At 35.4% G+C, this 23,902-nt stretch overlaps 2 protein-coding genes across 3 annotated transcripts in view; one reads left to right on the top strand and one right to left on the bottom strand.

Moving 5' to 3' along the window:
- The window catches only part of RASA1 (RAS p21 protein activator 1), a 289,596-nt gene that overhangs the window by 114,084 nt on the left and 151,610 nt on the right, over positions 1–23,902 (top strand). The window lies entirely within an intron of this gene.
- On the bottom strand, positions 600–21,962 carry LOC141503273 (cyclin-H-like). Its single transcript, XM_074208479.1, has 9 exons — positions 21,805–21,962; positions 18,220–18,342; positions 15,788–15,861; positions 15,433–15,643; positions 13,597–13,760; positions 9,940–10,010; positions 4,093–4,204; positions 2,928–2,988; positions 600–796 (listed from the first exon to the last, which is right to left on the bottom strand). Exons 1-9 carry the CDS (start codon positions 21,919–21,921, stop codon positions 758–760), a joined length of 972 nt encoding a protein of 323 aa, XP_074064580.1. The 5' UTR covers positions 21,922–21,962; the 3' UTR covers positions 600–757.

Below are 23,902 nucleotides of genomic sequence, written 5' to 3'. Positions count from 1 at the left end.
AAATGAAATTTGAAATCAGCTTCCATGACTCCAGTTTAGTATTCCTTCTCCTTTACTCATTATTACCTCTGAGTCTGATTGTTTTATCTCAGTATCTATAAACCTGAGCTAACCTATATCCAAACCTAGATAAATCATTACTTTATTCAGTGGATATCAGCTCTACATCTCTGAGATGCTTAGCAGGCAGAACACTGCCAGTTTTTAATGATAATCTTGACTTAGCCTTTACTTTGCAGATTTCGTTTCTGAATACAGGTAGTATTTCATGTAGCCCATTTTATTAGTTTTTGCTAGGCAATGGGGTTAAGTGGCTTGCCCAAGGCCACACAGCTAGGTAATTGTTAAGTGTCTGAGGCTGGATTTGAACTCAGATACTCCTGACTCTAGGGCCAGTGCTCTATCCACTGTGCCACTTAGCCACCCCCATGTAGCCCATTTTAAAACATTTTTCTGACTTTGAGAAACTGTATGCTATGTAAACTACAGCTTAAATTTATTATCTTTGAAGATAGCTAAAAACATATGCTTGAACTTTGGAAGTATTGCACTTCATAGAAAACTCCTATCTCAAAGAAAGAGGCAATGAAAAAGTACCATAAATAGAAAAAGTTTAATGAAAGGAATTATTTTCACTGTACATGGATCCAAGGTAAAGAGACTCCATCTCTTAGGGAAGTAGTAAACTTTATAACTCAGAACATAAAGAGTTAATTTTAAATAGTCCAACAAAATGCTTTTGGTAACAGCCATCAAGTTATAAGGAATCTAGAAGATCATCATCAGTCCATTCTTCCTGAAAGGAAGAGAGCATAAGAAACAAAATTATTAGGTCATCGGCAAATTGATATTTAGTCTAAGCCTTAATCTAAGTCATTATAGGCACAGAGAAAAGCACAGGTTCCAGAAATCAAACCATTAATAATGACAGGTTCCCACGAATCAATAACTACCAAGTTCACCTAACTACAAACTCTCACTGGTAACTATCCACCCCATGTTTTCTTCTAGATTCCTAAGAAAATCCATCTCCTTACCATTACCTTAACCTCCCCCACTCATCCCTTTAGTTTGGCACATGACATGACGCTGATTATTATTTCTTCTTTCTTGGTGTCTTTCTTGGCCTTTTTGATATTGTACTATTATGGCTTTTCTTACTCTATTATTATTATTATTACTCTTCCATTAGTGGATCTGTATTTCCCTCTTACTCTGCCAAATGTAGGTGTTTCCTAAGGTTTTGTCCTAGGCCCTCAACAACTTTCTCTATTTCTCTTCCTGACCTTATCTGTTTCCAAGGCTTCAGTTCCCTTTATGCCTATAACACTTACATCTATCTTATCCACTCCAAAATTCAACCCAAAACTCCAGTCTCTCTTCTCCATCTACTTGTTAAAGTACCGTCAACTACCTCAAATTCAGCTTTTTCCCCATAAAAATCTGACCCTTGCCATAATCTTACCATAACACCATCTAACCAATTCTTTCTAAACCCAGTCTCTCTTCTGCCTCATTCCACATCTAACTTCTTGATAATTCTTTGTTATCCTAACTTAGCAATGTCTCTCCAACCCATCTGATCATAACCTTAAGAACAGAGTTTATATCACCTATTACATTTATCTCTGTTTTTGGTGAGTCAGAATGAACCACAATTTAAGAGACAATTAGGGGACATGGTAAAATAGGAAAAAGTGTTCGATTTGGAATCAGGAAAAACTAATTCATATCCAGCCCCTAGCTGTATGATCCTAGGCAAGACACTTAATCTTTTAAGTGTTTCAAGCACCTCTAAAGTCTTAAGTTACTAAATAAGTGCTGAACTACAATTGTAGGAGTTTTCTCACTAGAGTTCCCCATACTAATCAAATTATATGTTCAGATTTTTTTAAAAAATCAAATTCAATGGAACGATATTTTTTGGTACTGGACCTGTGATTTCCTAAGTCTAGGGAGTTGGACTAAGCAGAATGTTACCTGTTTTACATATGTAATAGGTTGTTTTCCTTTGTCCTTCATTCTCAAAGAAGACCGGGATATTAATGAGGTGATGCCAAGATAAGCATGTGAATTAGATTTGAGTGAGGGGATGTTGTGCTAAGTCACCAACCTCACTCTTTCCAGAGCTGTCTGGATCCAGTGGCCAGATATGAATCAGGACAACTAGAGATAGCCCTGGATGCAAGGCAGTCTTGAGTTAAGTGACAAGTTCATATAACTAGTAAGTGTCAAGTGTCTGAGGCTGGAATCGAACTCCTGTCCTCCTGACTCCCAGGCCAGTTTTTCAAACAAAGTACCCAACTCTGTTTAGAAGAAAATCAGCACAATTATCAGCTGTATTTAATTACTAACATTTGTTAAAAAATCAATCCTAGGCAGTTTCTTCAGATTGTGTACAACTGAGGCCAAGATTCTCTTGCAGTAACATTTTTTTTGGCAGATGTGTAAATTTGTTTTGTTTGCCCATGCTTATTTGTTCCAAAGACTTTTTTTTTTATGGAGATGAAAAATAGTAGTCAGTGAAGCATTTTGTAAATGCAGAGAAGTGCAGGGTATTACCAAGGAAGGAGACAAGGACAGCTTTGAAAGTAACGTGGTGAATTTATCAAGTACTTTTACAAAAAAGCAAGTTGTAAATAGATTCATGGTTTTACATATAATCCACTTTTCCTATTCTACTTTGTCTTTAGAAATGTTCTTTCCTCTTTTGGGGGGGGGAGGATGGAGTATTTGGGTTGTTCATTAAATTCAGAATAAAAAAAATTTAAATAAAAATTTTAAAAATAAGCACATACCTTTCCCAAATCTGCTTGCAGTTATTTGGGCTTTGCCAGGTTGCCAGAACCACAGAGCATGAACACTTATGTTATTTAATGAAAGTCACTATTTTTAGGGTATCAATTCTACAAAAGAAATATACTCACCTCTTCCAGCTTAGATTTCTTTGAGACATACTCATCATCTTCATAACCCTTCCTTTTCTTTCTGAATTAAAGGAAAAAGACTTAGTTTCAGTAAGATAAACTAACATGTCTTGTCCCATTGTGTTCTATGAATAAAATGCACAATCCTTCCAGAAACATAAAAAAGTAAAGCATGGAGGATAAAAAAAAAGTGCATTACATATTAGGTGTTTTAGAGGACAGTCAATTCAGTTCTACAGGCTAAGATGACTAACATAAGAGTAGCTAAGAGCAAAGCTATTTGAGCCCATTAAAACATAAAAGGGACAGGTGCTATGCAATCCTACAAATAATTTTTTTCTTGCCATTAAAAAGCAGAAGAGATAACCTACAGATGAATTAAGAATTTTTGTATAACTTGTAACTAAAGATATGTATGTATTTTAATGTATCATCAATCTGTACTACTACACAGTGCATAAAGGTCAATCTTAAAAATGTGATCTGAGATTAGCATTACTCCTACCATTCATCAATATTTCCATCAGTAATTATCCATGTAGTAAATATTTATTACGACTACTGTGATCAAGAACCCAAAACTTCAAAATTAAGTGATTTAAATTCAACAAAGATTGTAGTTAAATTGAAATTTTAATCTCTATAATAAAGAATTCCATCTAAAATATTTCAGAAATATGTCTCAGCAGATTTTATTAGAATCTTTTTATTCCCAGCCCCAAACCAATCACCCATACTTATCTGACCTTCTTCTACAGTGACAAAGTAATGTTTGAAAAGATTCTTCATTTTGAAAGGATCAAGCACCAACAGCGGACTTTAAAACTCAACATTCAGATCAATGACAGACACTCCCATTATTTCTCCCCCTCTTTCAACAACAACGAAAACATTTGCAGAATTTCTTGGTTTTGGTACAACTTTACCATATTCCTTCCCAATAAAAATGATATGTTGAATGGTACTATCTCTGTATCACAACCTCTAGTGAATATAAAAAGATTACAGAAGACCTATGAACTACAACATAATCATACCCTGGCCTATGTGTTATCAATTTATAAAAAAAAAATTTAATGTATACATTTAAATAGAAATGACTACTTTGAGGCATAAAGAGGTACTCAAATGTTTAATGTTCCTGATAAATATCATATTGACTTACACATTTATTGTAAATGTCAGTTCAGCACTGTGACACTTCTCTAGTTTCTGTTTTATGGCAGTGACTTCCTCAGGCCTTGGTGGTTCATACTTCTTTACTAAGGTTTTCATGCCTATGAAGATATGAAAGCATTTAATTTAAACATAAAAATGCTCAATGTCAGAATTGAGAAAAATGGGAAAAATCTTTCAAAGAAAATGTTTGTTTCCATAATATCTCATGCTTTCAAAACTAAAAGCTGAAATAACTTCTTATACTTTATCAAAATCCAATAAATAACATCCTAATATTTGTCACATCATATCCTGAAATGGCAACTATCATTAAATAATTCAAGTAGAATTAAAATTAATATATAATTTATATTATATATAACACTCATATAGGTACGTATACATACTACATTTGGTACTGTTTTATAGTTCGTGCTAAATTATGAGTCTAAACCTGTCCTATGAAAGCAACACATTGGAGAATCCATGCTCTTTGCCCCACTCCCCAATACTCATCTCATTTCCTGTTGACATTTCTTTGGTTTGAAGCTCTTGACTCAATATACAAGAACTTCATGAGCTAAGTAAAGGCTGTTCTTTTCCAGCTCTACTCAAGAATCTAAGAATGACCCAAAAGATAGCTGAAGGTAGAAACAATAAGTTTTAATATTTGTCTACCAACCGTACAGGTAAAAGATGCACAAAAATCACAAGGTGCAGGAGAGAATGAAATCAGGAGTCCTGAATTCTGTTTGTCTCTTTGTTGTTAACTAGCTGCATGGCCCTTGGACATGTTATTTTTCTGGGTATTCCTATAAAATAAGGGAAGTGGATAAAATCTAGAACAAATGCATCTCCAATCTAAAGTCCCTTCCGCTTTTAATTACTATTCTTTGTTTCACCACTACAGATTGCACCCCTAACACTGACAGGTTATTTTGGAAAGACTTTATAGAATGAGTAAAAGGATCAATACAAACTTACTACTACATATGGAAAGAGAAATCAAAGCACATACTCTACTGAGAGGATGAAGCACAACTATCTTTGCATAGAAAATATCAGCATCCTAGTTCAGTATTATACACTGTACACAGTTGAAAATCTGAAGAGGGTTCTTTTCCCCAAAGAAATGGAAGAAGAATGTGCCCTACTTTTAACTAAAAGGAAGTAATTTTCAGGAATTATATGATTACTAAATTTCCTCCCCCAATACATTTTAGAATAAAGGCAAATAACTCTTGTGGGGTAATCAAATTCTTTTCCATTGCTAAGTAGACTCTAGTTGGGGGGGGGGGGGTAGAATTACATAAATCCCTTAAGAATTTGTTGTTTGGAAGCACCCTTGGGCCTATATCCAGTTTCGGTGTTCCAAAATCATTTCTTTTAATTAATCATCCATTTATTTAACAAAACATTCAATTACTATATGAACTTGGAACACTCTAGGATAACAATTTTTGACCTGATTGTTTGTATGTATGTGTATATGTACATACATACATATATATATATATATATATATATATATATATATATGCTTATAAATTTAAAACAAGTTATATTTCAAAGAACATACTGTATTGTCACAAGTTTAATACATGGTTTCTATTTTTTAAGATATATCTGGCATGAAAAATATAGACATTTTAGAACAACAAAATTCTGTTCCCTTTCTCTCTAAAAGGAAAATGTTGGTCTAATTATCCAAGTTCCTTTTCAATTTTACAATGATGCCTAAATCTATAGAATTAAAATCATAGTTCATTTTCATAATGAACCCTCTAGTGGTATAACTAAAGACCTACAACTTAATTTTACCAATCTTGATAAAAGTGCCAATCTCAACCAAGGCATTAAAATGACTAATTGGTAACTTGATTTACGTACAAGGGTTAAAATTAAATCAATAATTATATAACATTCTCAGAGACACAGGGCTTTACAGATGCCAACAATAACATACTAATATCCACTTTGAATCAATTTTAAATTTAAAAAATTTAAGGACTTCGTCTGAGAAACTTTTTATTCAAGTCTGATGGACTGGGCACAGACTCAACCTGACCATCACTCTCAGACCTTTTTTCCTTGAACTCAAAATCTCCTTGATGATCACGATCTATTGGTTTTTTCTATCACTATTTTCAATGCTCCTAAACTTATTCTTAATTGTCACCATGACCTCTAGTCTTTCCATCTACATTCTAGCCTCCCTTTCCCCTTTTCAGAAAACTGATTCCAGAATTAGATTAATTATGTACTACTCATCCCACCCCCCCCATTCTTGATTCCTAATATTTTTTAATCCACCCCCCACTTCTCTAGTCTAACCTAATTGAAGGAAAAAGTCATGTAAATGTCAACTGGTTCACTACAAATTCTAGGCCCATACTGCTACAAGATCAAAAATGTTCTTTTGTAGCTCCCTGGCATCTGAGGTCCTCACAATCTGTCTTCTACCTTCACAACTTTATTATTCCCTTTAAGATACTTTCTAGTCAAACTGTTCCCTGATGTTGATATTCCATCTTTTTTCCTCTATATAATGAAATGAGTTGTTCCCCTTGTCTAATAATACACTCCTTATTATCTCTACCCATTGGAATACCTTTTAGGTATTAGTGCTTATTCCCTTTTCTAACTTCTTAAATTAATTATCTGATAAACATCTTGAAGGTAGGGGGTATTTCTTTTCTCTTTGTTTATCTGATGCCACATGGTAAAGTACTTATGTTTGTTAAATGAATCAATTTGTTTTATCCCCAGTATCAGTTAACTGCTAGTTCCCCTTTGGACTTTTATAATTCTCCAGTGCATTTAGGTCACAGTATCAATTACAGCTATCTCACCTCTACTTAAACATTGCACAGGGATATGGTCTACTCTTTTTTAACTTTCTATCTCAGGATCTAGAGCATAGTAAGCAATTTTAATCAATATTTGCTAATTCTGGGGTTACTGAATATAAAAAATTTTGAATATTCATTTTTTTTGAGCAGGAACTTTTCTAGTCTAAGACCTTTAATTTCAGATGAAGAAACAGATTCAGAGAGGACTAATTTACCCAAGTTTAAAAGAATTTTCCATTCAGCAGAACTGGAACTAGAAGCTACATCTGGATGATTCCAGGTAGGGTCAATTATTCCTCTCCTTCCATTCACAATATCTCATATTCACTTTGAGATGCCCAACATACCTCACATCTAGACAGTATTTGAACACAGCAGGCCTTCAGTAAAGCTGAATGAATAAATAAAGCTTTTTTAATTTCTTATCCAATTCTCAATTGTTCTATCTACATGAGTCACTCCTGGATTTAGGAAGACTCAGGTGTGCAAGGAGGAGGGTTCCCTGCCAATAGAAGAGACTTCTAATGGTCACTGCTATCCTTCTAAATGTCTATTAGTGGAGGAGTAAGCAAATAGGGTCTAAAATCAGCCTTGTTTCTTCTGAAAATCAGCTGAATTAAGTTTCCCAAACTCTTTAATAATAAGAAAAGTTACTCGGACAAGGAAGGGATAGAAAGTTTGAATACAAGGACTTCTCTTTTCCCTAACAGACCTATTTTGCCCAGATTTCAGCAAGGCATTTAACAAAGTCTCTCATGCTACCTACTAAATAGTAAAATGGGTCAATGGCAGTTTGAAAGAAAATCTCAAAGTGGAAGGTTACAGGGATCTCTACTTTTGGCCAAATAGTTTAATCAATAATTTGGTTGAAGATTAAATAAATATCTATCTATATCTATATAATATACAAAATTAGGAGACAGTTGATACTATGGATGACAGACATTTAAAAGATTTAGGCAGTCTAGAGCACTGGGTTAAAACTATTAAAATGCTATTTCACAGACATAAAGGTTAACACAAGTACCGATGAAGGAAGCACCTTTAGACAAGAAATCTGTAAAAAGACCTAGGAGTTTCAGGGAATGGAAAATCCAATTATGAATTATAAGTGTGACATGGCAGTCAAAAAACTAATGAGATTTTAACATAAGCTCCTTTTGGCCAGGGGCAGTTTCGTTTTTTGTCTATCTTCAGCATCCAGCACATTGCCGGGCAATTCATAGTACCTTGAATGCCTATTGAATTATTATGATTTATTGAGACAGATAAAGTATTTAGAAGGAAGAGATAGTCTTACTCTAGGCCTCCCTACTCAGAGTATATGTTTGATTTCAAGGTTCAAATTTTAGGAAGAATTTGTTCATGGTGGAGATCATGCCACATAAGAATGCTAAGCCTAGGAAAGAGAAAACATAATTTGCACCTTAAAGTATTTATCAGAGAATTTTACAGGAATAGCAATAGTCATCTAATCCTATCACTATCTGAAAAAGAATACTACAATAATCCAATACTTGGTCATCCAGCCTCTGCTAAAAGGCCTCCAGTGAAGGGAAGCCCACCAGCTCCCAAGGCAACTCATTTCCTCTCCTTAATAGTTTGGAGTTCTAGCAAATTGTTTCTGACATTGATCCTAAATATGCCTTGTTGCAATTTTCACTCACTGATACTAGTTTTGGGCCTTGGAATCTAACAGAACAGCCCTTCAAGTACTTTAACACAGGCTATCAGATCTCTTCTCCCAGCTTCATATCCTCAAGCTTCTTCAACAGATACTTCAAATGACCCAAAGACCTCTGCCATCCTGGCTTCCCTGCTCTAAAAATTTTCTAGCTTATCACCATCTTTCTCAAACCTAGGAGTTTCAGGGAATGGAAAGTCTAATTATGAATTATAAGTGTGACATGGCAGTCAAAAAACTAATGATATTTTAATGTAAGCTCCTTTTGTCCAGGAGCAGCTACGTTTTTGTCTTTCTACAAATTTGGTTTGATTAGACTACAATCTTACTCCTGAAAGCTCAGCTTTTTTTTAATGCTGTCCAAGACAGCGTGATTTTGCTTGCTGCCATATCATCCTACTGTTGGCTGGTAAAATGTTCAGAGACTATTAGATATCGTACCATAAATTTTTTTTTGGTTTTTTTTTCGGTTTTTGCAAGGCAAATGGGGTTAAGTGGCTTGCCCAAGGCCACACAGCTAGGTAATTATTAAGTGTCTGAGACCGGATTTGAACCCAGGTACTCCTGACTCCAGGGCCAGTGCTTTATCCACTGTGCCACCTAGCCGCCTTTCACTGCGCCACCTAGCTGCCCCATAAAAATTTAAGAGAACCGAATCAAGTATTTCTAACATCTATAGTAAGAGTTCTTGACCAAAGATCAAAGTAATCATAAAAGATAAAATAGAAACTGATTATTGAAAATGGAAAAGCTGGGGACTAGATGTCTACTTCTTGGGGAACTATAAAAGGGACTCATGTACAGGTACATGAAAACATTGAAGATCCCTCTGAATTCTAAGATTTTAATTTCTATGAATTTCTATAAACTAAAATTTATCTTAAACATAACATATACAGGGTATGCCAATAGTATTATTTTCATCATGTACAATTTCTTGGTTTTTGCAAAGCAGTGGGATTAAGTGACTTGCCCAAGGCCACACAGCTAGGTAATTAAGTGTCTGAGGCAGGATTTGAACTCAGGTCTTCCTGACTCCAGGGCTGGTATTCTATCCACCATGCCACTTAGCTGCCCTTGGCATGTACAATTGCCAGGGTGAATGGCATATTTATTACCTATAATAAAAAGTGTCAGTTTTTATGTGCCTTTTGTTTGCCACAAATATACAATTTCTGCCTGCATATTATAATTACAAATCTATATAATTTTTCAGGAAATATGTACATAGTGCCTTAAGAAAAATTAAATTAAATTAAGATTAACAGAAAAATACCATATTGCAACAAGTATTTCCTCAAAAAGCTGCTTTACTTACATTTCATTGTCTCTAATAACTGTGACAAACAGGTTCGATTCTCTTTTAGCATAAGACTTTCTGATAAGTAACTTGAAAAAAGGAAAAAAAGATAAAATTACAGACGAATCTTTTTGTTAATAATTTGCAACTATTACTGAATAGAAGAACATATACACGTGAGAGGCAAATTTTTCTGTCACATTCTTGATGGGAAAGTATCATTTTTCTGTCCTAATTTTAATTATGCTATGATATTTGAAATATCAGAAAACTTATGTTGCTATAGCTCCTAATATTTTAAAGATTTATAACAACTGCAAGAAATCAATTTCTGTTTTTTGAAAACAAAAAGACTGCAGCATTATAATAATAATAACCAAAATATTATGAGATAGAAATAAGATGCACCAGGATTATCATGGACTTAAGATTTTCTGAAAACACTGTCATTTCATCAGGATGAGGGAAATTCCTAGTCTGGAAATTCTTTCCACAATGTAGATTGGCAACTTATATGTTTAGTCTTTAGTTGTCTAGAACAAAGAAAAGTGACCTGTCCAGCATTTATCAGCAGCCAGACTTAACCAACGATTTCCTGACACCAGGGCTATATCTCTACCCACACTTTACCAAATGAACTAATATACTATTAACTGTTTAAAACCAATTTTTATATTTTATAAATCTTAACAAAAAAAAGGAACACTATTTATAAAACAATATTGTTTCATAATCCCCTTTGCCCTCTTTAATATACCTACTTGTCTTCTGAGTTTTCATTCACCCAAAGAAATCTATTTTATATATATAAGCATAGGTATATGTATGTATAGTGAATTATGTATGTCAGTGGCCAGAGACATAATTTTACCATAACATTCAAGGTTAAAGGTATAATACTCTGTTAACAATATGAAAATGATAAAAACACCTACTTAACATAATCTCACTTGGAACTTCAATTTTTTTTTTTACTTAGGAAAAGGCTAATTAGAATTTTTTCATGATTTACAATCAAACATCAATTATAATTTTGAAAAAAATTATCAAGTTGTAGCTTTTAAAGATAAAACCATAAAAATAGCTAAGCAAAAAAGTACAGAAAGCAGACTAAAAAAAGAATAAATGGATACCTGAACAACGTAACAGGAAGAATGAAAAAACAAATGATGGGCCAGCAGCATGAATAGAGTATAAAAGGAAAAAAAAAAGTATAAAAGAAAGGAATGAGAAAAGTAACTAGAATATTTTTGTATATAATTTTCTGCCATAAACTCTGTAAACTAAATAATTTTTTAAAGTTTTCCATACTTTTGCTGGATATTTAAAAAAGATTATAACACAGAATTTTTCTTCCAAATTCTATATGGCACTGAGTAGCAGAATTGAAAGTTCAGATGAACATATCCTGTAGAGAAGCACCATAAAAACCAACAACTTAACCCACATACCACAGTAAGTTCAAAATGGACAAATGACCTAAATATTAGAGACTGCACCATAAAAATTTAAGAGAACCAAATCAAGTATCTCTAACATCTATAGTAAGAGTTCTTGACCAAGGACAAAGTAATCATAAAAGATAAAATAGAAATTGATTATTGAAAATGGAAAAGCTGCATCAACAAAAATCAAAGCAACAAGGATAGAAAGAAAAGCTATTAATGGAGGAGAAAACCTTTACATCAAATATCTTTTGTTAAGAGTTTGAGATCAATACAGATAGGTAGCTAACTAAATGAATGGTGAGGGGATATAAACAATTCTCAAAAGAAATGAGAACTACAACAGTCATTTAAAGTAGTTTCAAACCACTAACAACAGGAGAAAGGCAAATTACAACATCACAGAGGTTTGATCTTGCCTATTCAGTAAATCTAACACAAGATGGAAACAGTGTTGGAAAGGTTGCAGAAAGACAGGCACACTACCATACTTCTGGAGGAGCTTCAGAAATGCTCCAAACATCTTGCAAAGTCATTTGCCTAGAATTAGGTAAAGGAAAGGACTAAAATGTCCATACCCTTTTATCTAAAAATCCCACTGATAGGTATGTACCTGAAGGAGGTCAAAGACAGAAAAAAAGGTCCCATATATACCAAAATTTTCACAAGTATACTTACTGAAGTAACAAAAAAATGCAACAAAACAGATGGTCACTGACTGGGAAATGGATATAATATAAATATAATTTTACTAATAACACCATAAGAAATGATGGATAAGAATTCAAAGTAACATGGAAAGACTTGAACCAGAGGCAGCTAGGTAGCTCAGTGGATAGAGTACTGGCCCTGAAGTAAGGAGGACTTGAGTTCAAATCCAGCCTCAGACACTTACTAATTACCCAGCTGTGTGACCTTTGGCAAATCTCTTAACCCCATTGCCTTGCAAAAACAAACAAGGAAAAAAGACATGAACAGAAAAGTAATTGTAAAATGAGAAGAAACAGGAAAACTACACACACACACACACACACACACACACACACACACAAACACACACACGCAGTGATCACAGCAATGTTGACAGAATAACCAAATATATATATATATATATATATATATATATATATATACACACACACACACATATATATATATGCAGTGATCACAGCAATGTTGACAGAATCACCAAATATGTGTGTATATATATATATATGTATATATATGTATATGCAGTGATCACAGCAATGTTGACAGAATCACCAAAAATTAAAAACAAAAACCATGAAACAATGCTATATAATTAGAATGAACAGATTTATCCTTAAAAAGAAATGATATACTTTTCTCCTTTCTTTGCAGAGATGTGGGAATGCTAATGTGAAACATTGAAAATGTAGTTACACTTGGTCAGTTCAAACTCCCATCAGTTCCCTTTGAATTTACTTATTCTCAGATTAATATAATAATAACTAACATTTATAAAGTGACTATGTTCCAGGTATTATATTAGCATTTTATAATTATTATTTCTTTTGATGTTCACAACAGTCCTGGGGTACCAGGTGCTATTATTATCCTAATTTTATAGATATGGAAACAGAGGCACAGAGAGGTGGAGTGCCTTGCCTAAGGTTGCACAGCTATGAAGTGTCTAAAGGATTTGAAGTCATGTCTTTCTGTCTAAAGGCCCACCACTCTTTCTACTGTGCAACCCAGCTGCCTCTATATAATCTACATATGGCTACCATTTAATACATGCCATGCCACTCCTAAAACTCTAAATAGAGTGAAAAAATTTTTACACATGCCATATCAAAGAGCTGTAAAAGTCTTTGAAAAATCATTTTTAACAATACCAATCTTCAGCTAGGAATGAATTATCATGGATCAAAGAATTTTTTTTTTAAAGTTTTTCTGCAAGGCAATGGGGTTAAGTGGCTTGCCCAAGGCCACACAGCTAGGTAATTATTGTCTGAGGTCGGATTTGAACTCAAGTACTCCTGACTCCAGGGCCGGTGCTCTATCCACTGAGCCACCTAGCCGCCCCAGAATATTTTTTTATCTTTGGATAATTTTGGAAAAAGATTCACTTACTTGTCTTCCACTTTTTGAAAATTTCTATATACTATAAAACGGCACTTTACTAAAAACAAACAAAAAACTAGGGCTCCATAAGTGGTAAATAAAACGACAAAGGGTATAACTAAAATATAAAATGAAATTATACCTTTCCATGTTAATTCCAGCCCTGGAGGCACTGGATAGAATGGTAGTTAGAGCAATCTGTGAAGGTGTATATAAAAGGTAAGCATCTGTCAAAGCAATTCTATTAAGAAAGTCATCAGCTGTTTTCCTTAAAACTTCTGGGTTCTCTAGTAGTGGATAACGAGTCTAAAAATAAAAGAGTAGGGATTAAACAGTTTGTTTTAAATTATATTAAAAGGAAAATCAATATTTTGTGCTTAATAATGATAAGCAATTTGATAAATTTCTCATGTAAAGCTGTATGTTCTATTAGAAAATAGCAAAAAGCAAATCAGTAAGATCGGTAAATGTTTTAGCAGGTTGTCAGCTTCCTACATTATTATTCCCCAAGGCAGAAAAAAGGCCAATATGTAATATATGTAAAATATTTTATCTAGAACAGATGAATAATTTGAGAAATTGTCTTCTTCTGAATAGGAGGATATCTTCTGAAAGGTAGATATTATGCTGGCCACTAGGGAAAATGCCAGGCAGATGCAAAATAATTAATCCTTTACTTCCATTTAGCCTTCCCTTGTGTCAAATTAAAAGGAATAGGTAAAAGTCACTGAGAAGGCAGGATAAAATCCACCAAAGGTACAGCTCTCTTTGTTCGATAAAATGTCCCCTGCTCCACACACTAGACAACAAGAATACAATGGCATATAAAATACAAAAGTATAGAAATATATAGTGCTATAAGGTTTGCAAAGTATTTTATAGAAGTCATTTGATCCTCAAAATCAACTCAATGATTTAGGTCCTATTATTATTATTCTCATTTTTCAGATGGGGAAAAAGAGATTGAGACATAAAATTTTTGCTCAGAATCACACAAAAGAATAATTATCAGAGGTAAAGATATGAATCAGTATCTTCTTGACTCCAAGATGAGTTCTCTATCCATCCTGCCAACATAGACAAGCTAAGTGAGCACCTGAATGAGACTAATGATATTCCTTTTTATTATCTTAAGGCTGACCTCTAAAAAAGGAGTGATTCAAAATTAATCTTGAATTGATGAAGACTTGCCAAATATCCTCAACTGTTAACAAAAACCACTTTTAGGAAATTCATTGAAGAGCCAGACAACTATCATGGTCAATCTATGACTCCAAAACTCCTTTTGGTTGTGAATACTAAAACTTAGGTTGACTTCAAGAGACCAAAAGTACCAACAGGATTTCTACTTCAAGATAGTGGGTGTCAAAATAGAACACCTGAGGAACTGAAAAAATATTTCTTACATTCAATTACAGCAAGTTGAGGCACTAAAGTGAGCTAATGCTTGATGGATCTGACTATCCCCCAAATTCATAACTTGGCCAACCCCAGGCCTTTGACAATTCCTCTTCAATAATTCAAAGGAGTTTCCTCTTAATATGTTCTATTAGTAACAGCAAAATGGTAATTAGCCAAATCATCACCTAAATTATCTAAAATTTAGAGGTAATTTGTGGTCCTTTTTGTTAAGTCCAGATATACTATGTAATATAATATAATACAGAAAAACAGTATGTAATACAATATCAGCTTTCTTTTCACTGCGGCTATTAGCTTTCCTATAGTATGACAAGATAATGTTTCTTAATTAATATATAAACTTAGAAGGGGTTGAAAATAGACACTCTGCAAGGATTCCAAATTAAAGAGATTCTAATTTGCAAATAGCTTAAGTAAGCCTACTTAAGTGATATTGTTACTTATATACTTTTAAGTAAAAGGTAATTTTAAGAGTTCTAAATATTATCTTTTCATATTAAATGCCATATCACAAACAGAACACTGTATTGGTTTACTTCTGAATAATTAGACTTACCTTCAAGTCAATGAGAAAACCCTCAAATGGCCGGTAAGGATTGTGGACAATAAGGTGGAAATTAAGTTGCTGAATAAGTAAGAGTTCATATTCCAAAATTTGTTCAAGTGCCTTTTCCTGTCCAAGAGGGCTCTCCCGAAGATTTCCAACAAATTGTGCACTGGACACGTTAAATTCATCTACTTTGCATGCCAAAAAGGCACAAGTAAGCCTTCAAGGAAAAAAATCCACACATTTAAATTTTTAAAAATATTGCATACTAGAAAACTTAATCTCGCCTATATGACAGTTTTACATTAAAAAAAACTTTTCTTAAAACAATCAAATATTTTTAGATGCTATGTTTATTACTTACATTATTATCCGAGGGTGATATTCCATCACTGAGTTATTGAGGTAAAATCTCTTGAAATACATACATGCTGTACCCTAAGTTAAAGAAAATATATATATACAGTCATATACAGTTAAGATATCCTTTTTAATAAAATATCACAAATTAGCTAAGGTTTCAATCAACTTGGAATTATTTGGAATGCAGGCAGTGCCACAATAACAACAAAAATCTCTGAATAACCAAAAGATCCCAGTACCAATGACTGGCTCCTTTAAAAAATAGTCTAGAATCAAGAAGACCCAAATTCAAATCTGGCCTCAGACACTTGCTTTACTGTATGACCTTGAGCAACTCACTAAACCTGTTTGTTTTAATCTACTGAAAAAGAAAATGGCAAACTTCTCCAGTATCTTTGCCAAGAAAACCCTATGGATGAATGTTTAGCATGCTTACAAATGCAGGATGGATATAAATGTAGACAGAAATTGCTTTCTGTCAGGGGGAGGGGGGAAAGGAAGGGAGGGAGGGAGAAAAATGTAAAACTCAAAACCTTGCAAAAGCAATTGATTGGTTAAAAACTACATTACATATATTTGGAAAAACAATTAAAAAAAAAAGAAAGAAAGCTCCATGGACTATATGGCTGTGCTATAGTCCATAAGGTCACAATGAATTGAAAAGAACTGTACAACACTACTTCAACTCCCCAAATGTGTAAAAGTAATCCAGAAATAGATTAAATCATCTTAAGATATATATATATATATATTTATATATTCTTGCTCGTCTATCTTTAGTAAATACTAGCTGAACAATATTCATATGTCTGCTCATCTGCTATTTTCATTTTATAGCTGTAATGGGGTGAAAACTCTGAACCCTAGAAAAAGTAATGATGATCTTTTCTTCAGTATTCATTCAAAACCAATGGGATCAAATGAGATAATAAAATAAATTATATATTAGAGGGTTTGTTATCACTGGAAGCCTTCAAAAAAGGACTGGATGACCATCTGTTAAGATGCTGTAGGGGGGTCATTTTTTTTCAAGTACTGGATGGACTCTGAGATTCTAATTAAATTCTGTAAATCACTAAATTCAGTATTATTATTATTATTATTATAGTTTTATACTAGAAAGTACATGTGCATCCATTCCCAATTTTTCAAAATCTTACATAACATCAAATTTCAGTATGAGGATGTTATCAAACCTAAAACTAAGTCAAATTTCTCTTCCAAGTTCCTACTGAGGAATCCACAATCCCTCCACAAGATCATTCATGTATCATGCTTCTACCTACTTATATGCAGAGACAGTAAAGAAAAGAATAATACGGAATAGTATATTAGCAAAACATTCACTGCTTTCAAGGCAAAAGGCCATCTAAAAAGTTTGCTATAAATTTCTCTGAACCAGAATTTTAAAAGTTTTATTTAATAAATTTTGATGAAACAGCACATTGTTCATAAAAGAGATTAAAATACTAAAGTATGCTGACTTTTTCAAAGGGTTTCATGGTTTCAATGTGCTTAAGTTTCTCCATTTGAAAAGTACATTGGGGGCAGCTAGGTGGCGCAGTGGATACAGCACCAACCCTGTAGTCAGGAGGACCTAAGTTCAAAGCCAGTCTCAGACACTTAATAATTACCTAGCTGTGTGACCTTGGACAAGTCACTTAACCCCATTGCCTTAAATAAATAAAATTTGAAAAAACATAATAAAAATAAAAAGTAGATTACTTATTATTAGGTTCAACCTATTAGACTACTCATTGTTCAAAATCAAGTATTTAGGAGCTCTTAATTGATAAGGACAAATAAATTAATCAATTACTCCACAAACATACATTAAACAACCACTCCAAACTAGACACTATATTAGGTGATAAAGACAAAAATTCAAAAAATCTTGTATTCTATTGGGGAGATACAAATATAAAAAAATAAATATAAGGAATTTAAATTTTTTTCTTTTCATGAGGAGAGGGAAAAGGGAGAAGAGCAGGGAAAAGCTATGGTCTGAAGGTCCCTGTTACAAGAATACAACACCACCAGGTTGGGTTGTAAAAAGCAAGAATTGGTTTCTATAAATACATGCTAAGTAGAAGATAGTTTCAAAGGATTACAACTTTCACAGATGAATGAAAACATGGTCTGAGTCAGGAAAAAACTTTAAATACTGAGAGGAAAAAAAAAAGAGAATTCAGGTTTTAGGAAGAGTTTAAAGTCAATTTATGATACCTGTAACTCTGTCTGTTATGGGTAAGCCCAAGAATGACATCAACATTGATTATATGTGGAAATGATATTTTATGTAAACAAGAGAATAAGAACTATAATATTCACTTAGATAAGGTTGAGTTGGGATAGTTCAGAGTTAAGGAACTATCTGATTTGACCAAGCTTATTTTTAAGTAGTATTCTTCACCCCTCCTGCCCATAACTTACCACAACAGACCTTGGCATTGTAGGCTTAAATATGGAGCAGAAGTCTAATAGTCTTTTCTCATAATATTTGCAGATTATCGATTCTTCATGGGGTTCAAGAAAGATTGGATCATTTGCCAAAACCTTTAAGAAAAAAATTTACCAAATAACCAATCAATTAAAACATCTAGCATTCTGTTCTACAGGACCAAAATCAAACTTTGCACAAACCACAATGAAACAAGATGCCTAACCCATGCTCCCTTCACAACAAATCATTTTGCTACACAGTACAGTGGAAAGAGTACTAGATATAGAATCACAGTTTAAGATTTAGGATTAAAGCTAGAAAGGATCTTAAGAAATCACTGAATTAATTGCCTATTATAAATACCTATCTCTAAAGGACATAGGAAAATGCTATTTGCATGCAGAGAAAGAATTGATAAATAGAAGATTGTATAGAAAAATTTACATATGTATATATCCATTTGTAACTAATGGTGACCATCTCTAGAGCAGGTAAGGGAGAGAGATGGAAAAAAAAAGAAATTTCCATGAGAATTTTGTTGTATATTTGAAAGGAATAGCAAGTTGTGCATATTACATTTGCAGTTTCATGTACAATCATCTTTTTTATTATACTGTTATAGAAATGTTTATTTTATTCCATGAATTTAAAATAAAATTAAAAAGAAGTCTCTGAAAGAAATCTCATTTTATACATCTTCCTGTCCACAGTATCCTAACCACTACACTCATCCATTCCGATGCATATCTATGCAGAATAATACAACTAGAGGTATATTTCCAGTCCAGATTTTAGTTCAGCTCCAGATCTGAATCACCTGCCCGCTGGATATTCTAAATTAGATGTCTCATAGGCACCTCAAACACAAATCTACATGTTTCTTTCAAAGTTCTACCAAGGGTACTATCATCTTTTCCATCAATCATGTTCACAATCTCATAGTTACCCTCAACTCCTTCATCTCACTTACCCAATCCATTTGGTAATTCTTGTGAAAGGGGATAAGGGCCTAAACCAAGGTGGGAGCTATGTGAGTAAAGAGAAGTTGGATGCAAGAGATGTAAAAGTAGAAACATTAAGCTTTGGCAACTGATTAGATACACAAGTTAAGAGAAAAGTGAGGAGGCAAGGATAAAGCAGACATTACAAACCTAAGGGACTGGAAGGATAGTTGTGCCTCTGACAGAAATGGGAGAAGTTTGGAAGAAGTAGTACTGGAAGGAGGAGTTGAGTTCTGTTTTAGACATGTTTAAGTTTGAGATGTTACCAGGAAATTGTTTGAAATGGTCCAATAAGAAATTGATGATTCAAGTTTGGAGGCAGGGGAAGGGATGAAGGAGAGAGAGAGAGAGAGAAGAAATAACTATCCAGGAGGAAAGAGAGAGGTTTACAAGGCCAGATATAGCTGATAGGGTGAGGTCTGGAACTAAGAAAAGAATACATCAGATTTGACAATTCTGAGATCATTAGCATTTCTGGAGTTTCAATTAAGTGAAGAAGTTTGAAGTCTGAATACAAAGGGCTCAATAATGTGGAAAGAGGCTGAGAGGTGGTGGCGCAGAGGATACCCCTGGAGTCTGGAGGACCTGAGTTCAAATTCGACCTCAGACACTTAATAATTACCTAGCTTTGTGGCCTTGGGCAAGCCACTTAACCTAACAAAAAAAAATAATGTGAAAACAATGAACGTGGATACCTTTTTCAAGATGAAAAATGGAGGATTCTAGACAATAGCTTGAGATGAAAGGAAGATCTAGTGATTTTTCTAAGAGAATATGTTTGACTGTACTAGAGACTGAAGAAGGTTAAAGAGGTTAAGGATGACTGAGGATATCAATCTGCTGAAGTGAATAGGATCAAGGATGTTTTGAGGCAAAAAAAAGCCACCTCTTTGTCAGAAACCATAGGAAGGAAGGAAAATGGGAGATGTCCTTAGAAGAGGATGTTCCTGTCAATTGGCCTTAATTTTTTTCAGTTTCTGAGGGGGAAAGGAATCAATTATGAAAGACTAAAATGACTGCCCTGGGGCAGGGAAGGTTCAGTTGAGGTTGAATAATATGAATTTGTAATAACACCCAGTCAAAAAAGATGTGATTTCCTCCTTCAACTGAGGTAAGCAGCTCCTTAACAGGAACAGAAGAGGTAAAATGATGAAGGGAATTCAGAGTTGAATGGCAACAGAACAGGCAAGGCATTCTTGATCAAAAGAGTGAGGAGTTTAAAAAGCTTAATTACCAATTGTCAGAGCAGAAAGTAATGACCTGAGAAAATACTGAAGGACTGGAAAACTTGATGAAGGCAAAAAATAGATTTTAAATGGTTGAGGCTTTTAAAAGGTATAGAAAGATAGGAGATTATGGTTAGAGAGGGGAAAGTTTCCAATTAGGGAAGTGGAATACTTCTAGTAACAGTGAAATCTAGAGTGAACATCTCTATATATGTCTGAAAAGAAGGGAAGGAGATCCTAGGATTTAACTTATCATACTTCAGTCTCTCCATCTTGGTTGTCTTTTTGCCATTTCTCACTGTTTTTATACTAGCTGTTGATCATGCTTGGAATGTTTTCCCTTCTTACGTAAATACTCTGAATCATCTTGTTTTCTTAAAAAACTTAGATCGAGTGTCACTTGACCTCCTGAATAAGGTCTTCCCTTCAAGATTACCTGTTGGGTTTTGTACATACGTTTTTGCACATGCTGCCTCCTCTGGTGGGGCATCAGCTACTTTACCTCTCCCAACCTTAGCACTTTCCTATTAAATACTTGGGGACTGATGCCTGCTCTAAAACCAATGTAGCCCCGCATAAAAATCTTCACTAATGGTAATGGTAATGAATGCCTTGTCAACCGTGGTCTACACTTGTGTAAGTTAAATACTCCCCAGTTCCACACAAACCTACAGTGGCAGCCTAATGTCACCTCGGATTCAGAGTTCTTCCATCACAGAACTGACCCGCCCCGATTTAAAAGATGTAACTGCTGGGGCCGCTGGGTGGTGCAGTGGACAGAGCACCTGCCCTGGAGTCAGGAGGACCTGGGTTCAAATCTGGCCTCAGACACTTAATAATGACCTAGCTGTGTGGCCTTGGGCAAGCCGCTTAACCCCACTGCCTTGCAAAAACCTAAAAAAAAACCCCAAAAGGTGCAACTGTTAATATTAAAAAAATCTCCAACGCTCCCCAATACAAGGGCTACTCCCTAAATCCGGAAGAGAATCAGAATTCTTGAAAATTTGGGAATCCAAAACAAATCACTTAGGGTCTCAAGGCGCGATGTTTCTGCCTTAAAGGGGAAAAAAAATAAAATGTTTAAATGTTTGGTTTGGCAAAGCAGAGTGGGGAGGGGGGCGCGTGTGCTCCGAAGTCTCAAAAATAATCGACAGTCACTACGTCTACAGCGCGGGAAGGCCCGCTTAGTATTGGACGGGTGTCTTCGATGCTCACAACAACCCCGGGACAAAGAGACCGTTATCTGCATTTTACAGGTGGGTAAACTGAGGCTCCGGGGCTGGATCTTCGCGACTCCCGGGCCGTGCGGAGGGGCCTCGGCAGCCCCCCCCCCCGGGCGGCCACTAACCTTCCCGTTGGCCACCACTTTGCATTTGAACTTGCGGTTGGCGTCGGCCCGCAGGCGCCCCAGCTGCTCCTCGCTGGAGAAGGTCCAGTGCCGCTTCTGGCTGCTGTTGTGATACATGCCGGGCGGCGGAGGGAGGGCCGGGCGGTCCGGGAGGGCGAGCGGTCCCGGAGGGCGAGCGGTCCCGGAGGGCCGGGCGGCGCGGGGCGAGCGGCCCCTGGAAGCCGCGACCACAACGAGGCACGAAGGAAACTCTCGCGAGACGCCACGCCGCGCCGCGCCGAGCCGAGCCTCTCCGGGTCGGCCGACGCGCAGACGTCACGTCGCCGCCGCTTTGCGTGCGTGAGGCGGGGGAGGGGCTCGTCGCTTCCCTCAGCGCCAATGGCTAACTCAGCCCCCTGCAGCGGGGGGGGGGGGGGGGGGAATGCTCTCGCGTCTCGCGGGGCGTCATACGCCGACTTGTGGTCGCGGGAAGGCGACGCAGCCGCGCCCGGGCCCCGACTCCCTGCCAACCCACAGTGCGCCTGCGCGCTCCGCCATCGCGCTCCTTTTCTTTTTTGCTTCTCCCACTTTCAAAGTGGACGGGAAACAATAGCGCAGACATCAAATACAAAGTAGGAGGAATTTACAATGCCAGTGAGCCTTTGAGTGGCAGATTGGCTGGAGAAGAGGGAGAGCTCCCTCCCCACTCCTGTACCTAGAGCGACCAATCAGCAAACAGTATCTACTGGTTACTATTCAGGGTTGAAGGTGAAATTGTGCCCCCAGTCGAAGGGCCTGCTGGGAGGCGGCAGGATGGGCCCGAGGCGGGGTGAAGCCCGGCGGGGCCCCCGTGCCTGGTCCTCTCACCTGATAGCTCCAGGTCTGTTTACTGGAAACCAAGCAAATCTGATGAGCCCGTCTTTAAGGTCTCTTTCCGGTTACCATGAGTTGCTGATTGAAAAACAGCTGCTGTGAAAGCTGTTTTAGCACAGACTGATGATATTATTGGATAAATTATTCTGTTTATGCATCTCTTAATACAAACCTTCTTAGGTGTAGTGGGGCTGGGTCTATCTGATAATACTGATCCTCTGGTAGTTTGGGGGAATGACCTGTATTCTTATAAATTGGACTCAGAAAAGAGGCCTTTATCAGAAACAATGGCTGCAAAACTTATTTGCCAGATTTCTGTTTTCCTTCTAATGTGATTTGCGTTGGTTTTGCTTGTGCAAAAACTTTAATCAAAATTATCCATTTTGTATTTCATAATGTTCCTTATTTGGTTATAAATTTCTCCCCTCTCCATAGATCTGACAGACTATTCATTTTTCCTCCTGTTTGGCTTACGTACCACCCTTGAAGTACTTATTTCAACCATGTCTTGTTAAGGGGTGTGAGATGTTGGTCTACTCCACCAGTTTTTTCAAATAGTTTATATAGAATTGGAATTAATTATTCTTAAAAATGTTTGGTAGAGTTCACTTGTAAATCCACCTGACTGGAGGTTTTTTTCACTTTAGGAGTTCAGTAATGTCTTGTTTAGTTTATTTTTCTAAAATGAGGTTGAGTACTTTATTTCCTCTTCTGTTAATCTAGTCAACTTATATTTTTGTAAATATTCATCCATTTCACTTAGATTGTCATATTTGTTGGCATAGAGTTGGACAAACAAATCCAAATTTTTATTTAATTTCCTATACTTTTTCATTTTTGATACTGGTCATTTGATTTTCTTCTTTCTTTTTTTTAAAAAGTCAAATTAACCAAAGATTTATCCATTTTATTTTTTCCTATTAAACCAACTTTTAGTTCTATTTATTAGTTTAATAGTTTCTTATTTTATATTTCTTAAAAACCAGAATCCTACAACATATTATTTACAAAAAGCATATTTGAAGCAGAGAGATACACACAGGTTAAAGGTAAAAGGATGGAGCAAAATATATTATGCTTCAGCTGAAGTAAAAAAATCAGGGGTAGCAATTCTGATGTCAGATAAAGTAAAAGCAAAAATAGATCTCATTAAAAGGTATAAGAAAGGAAACTACATCTTCTTAAAAGGTGAAGCTATATCATTATTAAACATGCATGCACCCTAGTATTATAGCATCCAAATTCT

This window comes from Macrotis lagotis, chromosome X, assembly GCF_037893015.1.
Source record: "Macrotis lagotis isolate mMagLag1 chromosome X, bilby.v1.9.chrom.fasta, whole genome shotgun sequence".
In the NCBI taxonomy this organism is placed as follows: domain Eukaryota; kingdom Metazoa; phylum Chordata; class Mammalia; order Peramelemorphia; family Peramelidae; genus Macrotis; species Macrotis lagotis.
This window is presented reverse-complemented; position numbering and strand designations above follow the sequence as displayed.

Coding starts and splice junctions, on each gene's coding strand:
- LOC141503273 (XM_074208479.1), bottom strand. CDS start 21,921: ATGTATCACAACAGCAGCCAGAAGCGGCACTGGACCTTCTCCAGCGAG. Junction 18,343..21,804: donor AAGTGGTGGCCAACGGGAAG/GTTAGTGGCCGC, acceptor TTTTTCTTAAAG/GTTTTGGCAAATGATCCAAT. Junction 10,011..13,596: donor GCTGGAATTAACATGGAAAG/GTATAATTTCAT, acceptor CCTTTTTTCAAG/TTACTTATCAGAAAGTCTTA.